We start from the raw sequence: 9,074 nt of genomic DNA on the forward strand, positions 1-9,074 counted from the left end.
TATCAAAATGGGAAAAACCTTAGCTCTATCTGTGCAAATCAATTTAACTTATTTCAGATATTCCTTATTAAATTAGAGTGTTAGATATTCCCTTTTAATTTTGACTAAAGTTATTGAATATCTACATACTTTGAAATAACATGAATTACTAAAATGTTTGCCACAAAAGTTTTACATTCACCTGCCTTTGGCGTTCTATTGCAGAGTGTCTATAGAGTGGTTTTGAAACTGTTGATAAATGTCCTGTGCTTTGTTGGAGATGTGTGACTTGAAAGTGAGAGTGTTCGCCAATGGAGAAGCTTATGTTTCTAAAGGTTATAAAATCTATATTAATACAAGAGTAATATGCTAATTAGGCTGGGAGACCTTCCGGACATCCTTCTGGACAAAGGCATGGTGGCAGTGCCGAGGCAGAAGCGGTTAGGGTTATTGGTTCCAATTCAATACCAATAGAAATCTTCCATTTGGGGTGTGATGAAGGGGGAGACTTTATTTAATACAAACATCTCAATTGTGATACCTTGTGACTGGGAACCAAATGGCTGTGGAATAGCTGAATGTTGTTACAGCTCAATTATGAAACAGCATGGCTGTGGAACAGCATATCTGTGAAGTGGCACTGGGCATAAGCCGGCTCAGCCCAATGTTGTACCTCAGCCAGGGGTTGCCACTTGGCTGGGTCTTATAGGTCAACCTTTTTCGAGCTAGCCAATTTTGCTTAGCTCTGGTTCACACTGGTCAGTGGAAACAGTACAGCTTTACTTCTGTCCAGTGAATAGTCTCTGTTGTTTCATCTCTAGTAGGAAATGCAGTCTTAGGAGGAGAGGAATGTGAGCTCCATTGGGGACTGACTATTTAGAGAATTCTGGCCCCTGCTCCCTGATTTGTCTGTTCTGATGAAAATTGAAGACTCTAACCCTAGCCAGTTTGGTTCAATGGATAGAGCGTTGACCTGCAGAGTAAGGGTCCCAGGTTCAATTCTGGTCAAGGGCACATGCCTGGGTTGCAGGCTCCAGTCGTGGCCACGCAGGAGGCAGCAGACAAATGATTTTCTCTCATCATTGATGTTTCTATCTCTCTCTCCCTCTTCCTTCCTCTCTGAAATCAATAAAAATATATTAAAAGAAAATAGAAAACTCTAAACGTTCACAGTTTGGTCCAAAACGCACTGTTCTGATTGGTTGAAATAGAGCCACTCTGGTTCCTAAAGATGCTAATGAGGATATAGCTGCACAGTTCTGATTGGATGGGGAAAGTCTCAGTCCTATTGGTTGAAATATGATTTCAGGAACTCCTTTATTTAATTAAATTAATTAATTAATTTTTTTGTTAATCCTCACTGGAGGATATTTTTTTCCCATTGATTTTTAGAGAGAGTATGAGGGAGTGGGAGAGACAGACAGAGAGAGAAACATTGATGTGAGAGAGGCACACCAATTAGTTGCCTCCTGCACGTGCCCCATCTGGGTCTGGGGTTTGAACCTGTGACACTCCATTGCACAGGCTGACACTCTAAGCACTTAACAACACTGCCAGGGTTGCCTCTGTTATTTTGTAAAATGAGGATGATAGTGTAACCAGACAAACAATGGGTCCATGCTGCCTGTCACTACTCAATCCAGTTAAGCAGAGACAGGGTTGAATCATATATGAGCATTTATTCCAATATTGCCATCAGTATGGGAGAGCAGCAGGTTGTACACAAAAATCTGTTCTGCAGCCTCCCCATAAACTGACTGCTTATATAGGTAGAAGTTTAAAGGAAAGTAGGCAAAAGGGCAAATGGGCAGTTTACAGATAAGCGAAAAAGGGCTGGGGATCTTCAAAGGGCTTGGTGATATGCAAGGGCTGGGGTTACATGGGGAAATAAGGGGAGGGTAGGCCAGGTGGGTAGTTAATAGGTAAGCAAAAGGTCTGGGATCTTCAAAGGGCTTAGTTATATCCAAAGCTTGGGGTCTTCAAAGGGCTGGCGATTCTGGTTTCTGCAACAAAGTTGTTAATCTTTCCAGGATAATCAGCAGCTCCAAATGGGGAGGGTGGGCTACACTTCAAGGTGAGCTCCCAGGTCCTGAGTGCAGCTGCCAGCCAGGTTAGAATGTGCCTTATTTAATTTGAATAAAACAATCACAGTTAACAGAGCATGATTAATATTTCTTACAATACTAGCTGATTTCCCAACATTCTCTTTCTGCCCCCTTTCAATAGTAGTACCTGTCATCATAGTGTTTGTAATGATTAATTCTATGTCAACTTGACTCGGCCACAGTGCCCAGATATTGGGTCTCACATTATTCTGGATGTTTCTATGAGGGGTTTTTAGATGAGATGAACAGAATTTAGTAACACTGGAATTAGTAACATTGGAATTAGTAGAGCAGATTGCCCTCCACAGTGTGGTCAGCCCCGTGTAATCAATGGAAGGCCTGAATAGAACAAAAGAGTGATGTCCCCTGAGCTAGAGAGAACTCTGCCAGCAAACAGCTGCATCAGCTCTTTCCTGAGTCTCCAGTCTGCCAGCCCACCCTGCAGATTTTGGACCTGCCAGCCTTCATAATTGTGTGAGCCAATTCCTTAGACCAAATCTCTCTCTATGTATACACACATCCTATTGGTTCTGTTTCTCTGGAGAACCCTGTCTAATACTGACTTGTCATTAGGGTTAAATAATTTATACATGCAATACTTAAAGATTCGGACAGGAGTGGGTGGCTGCACTAGCAAAGTATAACTTCAGTGTTTGCACCTGTCTGGGTTCAGCTTCATGGATGCCTATGTTCTCTTGCTCTTTGAACATACCTGGGGCTACTGAAAATACCCCCATTCCCTCAGCAATAATTGAGGGCCATTTGGGGCCCCCAAAGGTCAGCCACTGTTTCTGTCATCTGAAAGGGACCGGGACAGGGCTGAAATGGGTCTGTCTGGCATGGCTTGGAATGCATGGGTTCCTGACTTTGTGCAGGAAAGAATTGAAGACATGGGTGTAGGTGATTTTGAGAGTATGTTTATTAAAGTGTGGGATGGTGAAACAAAGGAAGGGCTTAGGATAGGAGAAGCAAGATCACAGTACCAGAAGTGAGTCTAGGCCAGTGGTTCTCAACCTTCTGGCCCTTTAAATACAGTTCCTTATGTTGTGACCCAACCATAAAATTATTTTCGTTGCTACTTCATAACTGTAATGTTACTACTGTTATGAGTCCTAATGTAAATATCTGATATGCAGGATGGTCTTAGGCGACCCCTGTGAAAGGGCTGTTCTACCGCCAAAGGGGTCGCGACCCACAGGTTGAGAACCGCTGGTCTAGGTAGACAATAGTAGCAGAAAGGAAGTCATAGTAACAGAATTAAGCCTAGGTGGGTCTGCTTTGTGTTCACTAAAAAGTTATTAAAAGGAGGGTTCCCACAGCTTAGGAGAAAGAAAGTAAACTTATGTGCATGAGGAAAGGGGTGGGGCACAGTGCATGCACTGGGCCCTGTGGGAAGCTATTTCTGTCTTTTGCAGGGAATTTTAAGGGAGGCCTCACTCAGAATATTCATCAGCTTTCCAGGTGTGTCCTTCAATATGCTGATGCATCAATCTCTGCTCATTTTCACCTCTATCTTGGATTTGTTAGGCTCTAATTTTTCTTTCTATTGATTCCCCTGACTTTATTCATTTGGGTTTGCTTGGCACTAATGGCACTAACTGGGTCTCTGTTATCTATCTCTCTGACTGGGGTTATTTAAGCTCCCTGCTCTCTGGCTGGGAAGGAGACATGTAAACCATCAGCTCCTAAGGGTCCTTGGTTAGGGAGGAGAGGGACTTGTGATTTATCAGCTGGGTGTTAATTGCTCAGCTGTTCCTGTAACTAGTTTGTCTCCTTCCACTAGTTTTTTCTCCTTCCACTTGTCCAGGAATTTTCCTAGCTTCTTACTATCCTGCCTGGCATGGCAGGAAGTGGAAGGTTGATCCCTGCAATGACTGTCTACCTTGTGACTCCACAATCAACAGAGCCTCAGCTGGGAGTTAAAACTTGGAGGACAGTGCCTGGGACAGGCCCTGAGCTACCAGTCTCCACCTGCAGCTTCCTGTAGAGAGGAGCTAAACTTCCTCTACAAGATTCTTGATTTTACCTTGAGAATGAATGAAGTAAATTAGAACCAATAAATGGGCACTGTCCCATGCAATGTGACACCCAGTGCAGGGTGTGTCCTGAGAATATTCTTCCATGCTTTTCAGGTTCTTACAGGAGACTTTTGGATTTTTGATGAAGAAAGAAGCTCTAAGACATATTGGCATGTTCTTTTATTTCTCTTAAGACAGCTGAGGACATCAAATTAAGAATCAAATCATATACCTGCCACCTTCAGCAGAAAACTGGAGAAACAGATTACATTTAAATCAAGTTCATTGTGTCAGCTTTCTTGTTCTTGGAGGTGGAGAGCCAGAGTCTGGGGTGCAGAGTCCTGACGATATCTTGCCTTCTGCACAAGCTTACCTGCCTGGGATCAGAAAGCAGCCACATTACATGGATCTTAGTAAAAGAGTACCCTTCTCAAGTACAGGTGTCTTGCTAGACTCCACTTCCATTAGAGGCCAGCTCCAGGAGCTGGGATCCAAAGTTCCAAGAGCTGGGATCCAAAGTTCAGTAGTATTCTTATTCAGAAGAAGGTCCTGACAGAGTCCGCCAAATGTATTGAACATGTTAGCAATGTGACCTGAGCAGAAAAGTAATGAGTCCAGGAGGTGGCTCCTCTGCACATTATTATGGAACAACTGGGACTTCTGTAGGGGCACAGGCAGTGGTACCTACGTCGGGTGTAAGGGGATGGAATCACTTTGCACAGCAGGAGTTATCTAAGCTAAGACTGGGATCCATTCCCCCTGTGGCCTCGATCTTCACCTCTCTTGTGGCTCTAGGAATCCAGTAGACTTCAGAATCAACAAAAAGCACAATTTGGGCTAATAGAAAAACCCAGCTCAACAAGGACAAATGAAAAACAAATCTGTTTTTGCCCCTACTCCTAGCCATTCCAAACCTTCCAGGTGTCCATTTCCACTGTCTGTCTTCAGCCAGAAGTGACCTTTTTGCATCTTGATGGCACAGGGAAGGCTGTGGTGGTCACTGGACAAGGCTCTTGGGTGAGGCTTCTACAAGGTTGGAAGACATCCTGCTAGCTTCAGAGGGACATTCCTCCAGAGGCTGTCATTCTACCCAGACAGCTGGCCTGTGAGAGCCAAGGGAGGCAGCCTGGAAGCTCGTGTGGCAGCACTGAGCATGGACATGTAATGCCCAGCAAAGGCATCATCAAAGCACTATAACGTTAGGGTTAGAAGGCAATGTGTTTGTGTATTTATTTATTTATTTATTTATTTATTTATTTATCTATCTATCTATCTATCTATCTTCACTGAGGACATGCTTAGAGGGGCAGAGGGAGGAAGGGGGAGAGAGAGAAACATTGATGTGAGAGAGAAATATCAGCAACATTATAGGTTGCCTTCCATACATGCCATGCCCAGCATTCGAACCCGCAACCCAGGTATGTGCCCTGACCAGGATTCGAGCCAACAACCCTGCAGTGAAGAGGATGACACTCAGGCAACTGAGCCACTCTGGCTGGGCAATGGCAATGTGTTTAGACATGAAGAAACCTAGACCCAAAGCCTGGACAGTCAGAGCCAGGACTCAGAAGCAGGTATTCTGACTTCAGCCTCCGAGCTTGTCAGTAACTCCCCTAGTCTCCTCCACTGCATCACTTCTCCAAGAGTTCCTCAATTAGGTGAGGATGGATCTCCTTCAGGGCTCGGTAGAGTTTATCTTTGCAGGCCCAGTCCCAGGACTTGATGATGCTGAACAGCTTCCTCATCTTGTCTGGATTGGTGGGCTCAGCCCGCACCCTCTCATACTGCTCCTCGCTCAGCACCTGTCCATGCAGCTTGTCTAGGATTGCATCCACCGATGTCACTCGAGCCACCAGCTGGGCCCGATGTTGGTCCACAAAGTGCAGCAAGTCTGCAGCATTGGGGGGTGAAGGTGAGGCTGACAATGAATAAAGAAGGGCTCTCAACACAGTTTCTGCATCTGATCCCCACCTGTAGTTCTTCACTCACCTGATCTGCATCCTTGGCTTCCCCCCCACCCACCACCTATGAAAACATTCGACCACAGAGAGGCACCTCTGCCTATCCTCAAATACCTGATGGAGGCATATTATGTTGCCCATGGAAGGTGCTAGGGCCTCCATGGGCAGAAATAAGGGTGATGGGAAAGGACTCTGCCCTGGGGCACACACCACTCTCCAAGGACCAATCCCTTGTTGGGTGTGAAGAGTTCCCTTCTTTCTCTCCTCCCTCCCTCCAGGACCAGGTAGCACACTCCAGAACTGCCATGGCTCCTGTGGTCTCTAACACTGTTACTGACCTGTCGGGGCTTGAGAGACCAGGGGAGCTGCAGGTCTGAGGTCTCCTGGAGGAAAAAAGATGTGAATAAGCATTGGTATCAGTGGTAGTTATTAACACAAATGATAAGCCTTAAAAATCCTACCCATGTCTCACTTCTGAGATTCTTTGATCCCTAGAAGTGGCTACAGACTAATCCTGATAGGAGTTGGAGTAAGCATTGCAAGGGGCCTTATAAATTATGTAGGGGAATCCCTTCCATATGTGTATGGAGAAACTGAGGCCCAGAAGCCATCATCATAGACAGAGAGACAGAGTGAGAGGAAAAGTTCTTCCTCAACAATGCAGACATGGTTTAATTTAGTCTTGACCTGAATGGAACCCTGGTGGAGAAATAACTGAGACCCTTACAAGGTAGCTTCAACTATGAGATCTCCTTATTTTGAGCAGAAGGTTACCTCTTTGTCCTTGGCTTATAGACTCACACTGTTCTGAATTTTGATATCAGAATCAAGATCAAGAAAATCTTAGCACCAGGGTAATGGATGAATTTCAATGGGAAAAAGAAACAACAACAAAGGAGGGGTTTAAAAAATTACTTGCATTAGGAGAGAAAGGGGACGTCCACAGCAGCCCCTGTGGACATGGCCTGAGGTTCTGAGAGGACCCAAGTTCAGTGTGGCCTGACAGTGTGGGAGGGTAGCCAAGCACAGGGGAGCTCGGGTTGTGGTGCTGGGAGCATCGGGTTCACTTGGATGGAGGGAGGAGGGTGTTCCACATCCTCCATGCTGACTGGACAGTCTTAGAGTCCATCCTGACTTGTCCTCATATGGGCACATCTACTGAGGAAGGTGCCTGACAACACAAAGCCATAAAATCCAAAATATAAAAGTAATGTTAGAAGAAAATAGAAATGTTTAACTTGCACAGGAGGAGACCTAACATAGGCCCTGATCTGTCTTCAGGTACCTAAAGAGGTTTCTCATAGGAATGCAGATAGATTCTTCTCTCAGTTCCAAGAAGCAGAATTAAGATTGAGAGGAGGAAGAGGAACACTTAATATGAGAAAAATTAACAATATCACTACTATTTATAAGGACCAAAGCATGAGATATGTACATACATCGTGTATTTAATCTTTCCAACAATCCTACAATTTAGACAATATAACCCTCCTTTTATAAATGAGACTCAGATGAGTTAAGTAATTTTCCCAAGATTACCCAGCAAGTAAGTGTCAGAGTGAGATTCAAATGAGGTCTGATGCTGGGGCTGATTAGTCCACACCTGTGATTACACCCAAGCCATGACTAAGTCACAACCATTCTCTTTCTCTGCACTGGGAACACTGTTTGTAGCAACTCAGAAGGCAGATTTACCATATTTCAACAGTAAACATGGGCTGGTTTTTCCTAAAAGGACTTTTTAGGGGGATTTTCTTCTTGGAAGTGTTGGTGCTGGTTTAAAAGACTATAAAATTGCAATCATTCCTGCAAGTTCATTATTTGATTCCTTCTTGTCTACTTTGAAATATCTGAGTGATCAGGTTAAATGTATGTGCTATTGCCATAACTGGCTTAATTCATACAACCATATAACCGTCTAATTTTTTTCTCATCTCATGTCCAATATATTATGAGAAACTTTGCCAAATGCCTTTGAGTTTCAAAATCTGTTAAATCAAGGGCAGTGTAGAGATACCATGGTGCATGGGAGAGGGAATGGAGCTTAAAGTCAGATTAACTTGAGTTCAAATTCTAGTCATGCCAACTGTTATATAACTAGAAAAAGTCACTTCCCTGGGCTATTTCTTCTCATCAGAAAATTGTAATCACACACACACACACACACACACACACACACACACACACAGACGCAGCTGAACTTGTCTTTACTTTACCTGATTTCACCAAGGCCTCCCACACCACAGTCTCATCATTTTTGCTTTTAATCTGTAGCCGGATCCCCGACCCCAGATGGCCAACGTAGAACTCAGAGAAGAGCTGGGGTTTCCCAGGGCTTCGATAGCAGAGCTCCAGTTCCTGTAGAAACAGTGGTGATGTGAGAAGCCACGATCCATCCTGCAAGTGAGGTGTCTCCCCACCTGACACCTTCTTGGCCCTGCTCAGCCCCATGGGGACCCTGGGGTGATCTCTACTGAAATTAATGCCACCTCAGGCACTGCTCTCTTCCTCATTTTCCACAAATCCTGACTCAGAAGGAAGAGGACATGGCTGGGTCAGGACTCATCTCTAATGTAGTGCTCACACATCTTAAACCAGATCCTTCTCCCTCCATCTTGAACCAGATCCCTCCTCCATCTTGAATCAGATCCCTCTTCCTCCACCTCCTCTATCTTGAACCCAAATTCACATTTCTCCAGCCCAAGGCCTGTCTTCTCAATGTGTCCTAAGTTTGAAACACTTTCAATCAACAGAAAATTCATGTGCTTGACACACTTTTAATCACCAGAAGATTTATATCCATCCCCTTTGCTAAATCACATTCAAGATGACTCTTGATTCCAAACTGTCTTTCATAAATGTTCTCTTCCCATTTTCCCCACACTCAGTAGATAGCACTACCACCCACTGAGAACTCATGTTTCAGATTCAGGCATCATCCTTAACTCCTACCTTTCGCTTTCATAAGCCAAGTCCTATTGGCTGTATCTGCAACATATACACTCAGTCCA

At 44.4% G+C, this 9,074-nt stretch overlaps 2 protein-coding genes across 2 annotated transcripts in view; both read right to left on the bottom strand.

Moving 5' to 3' along the window:
• LOC102257254 (phosphatidylinositol 3-kinase regulatory subunit beta-like) overlaps nt 1-5,071 on the bottom strand; it is a 12,869-nt gene extending 7,798 nt beyond the window's left edge. Inside the window, 1 exon segment of the mRNA XM_014533714.1 lies at nt 5,017-5,071. Coding sequence (XP_014389200.1) covers nt 5,017-5,071 — 55 coding nt within the window.
• A 445-nt stretch (nt 5,072-5,516) lies between these two features.
• LOC106724840 (NACHT, LRR and PYD domains-containing protein 1-like) lies at nt 5,517-8,673 on the bottom strand. Its single transcript, XM_014533700.1, has 3 exons — nt 8,280-8,673; nt 6,402-6,446; nt 5,517-6,020 (listed from the first exon to the last, which is right to left on the bottom strand). Exons 1-3 carry the CDS (start codon nt 8,512-8,514, stop codon nt 5,734-5,736), a joined length of 567 nt encoding a protein of 188 aa, XP_014389186.1. The 5' UTR covers nt 8,515-8,673; the 3' UTR covers nt 5,517-5,733.
• Between the last annotated feature and the right edge of the window lie 401 nt (nt 8,674-9,074).

This window comes from Myotis brandtii, unplaced genomic scaffold, assembly GCF_000412655.1.
Source record: "Myotis brandtii unplaced genomic scaffold, ASM41265v1 scaffold1223, whole genome shotgun sequence".
Classification (NCBI taxonomy): Eukaryota; Metazoa; Chordata; class Mammalia; order Chiroptera; family Vespertilionidae; genus Myotis; species Myotis brandtii.

What these genes read in the sequence shown, in the direction of transcription:
- LOC106724840 (XM_014533700.1), bottom strand. Translation starts at nt 8,514, where the DNA reads ATGGGGCTGAGCAGGGCCAAGAAGGTGTCAGGTGGGGAGACACCTCAC. An exon ending in GGAGGCCTTGGTGAAATCAG is followed by an intron (nt 6,447 to 8,279) that starts GTAAAGTAAAGA and finishes TTTTTCCTCCAG; the next exon opens with GAGACCTCAGACCTGCAGCT. An exon ending in GGTCTCTCAAGCCCCGACAG is followed by an intron (nt 6,021 to 6,401) that starts GTCAGTAACAGT and finishes ATTCATTGTCAG; the next exon opens with CCTCACCTTCACCCCCCAAT.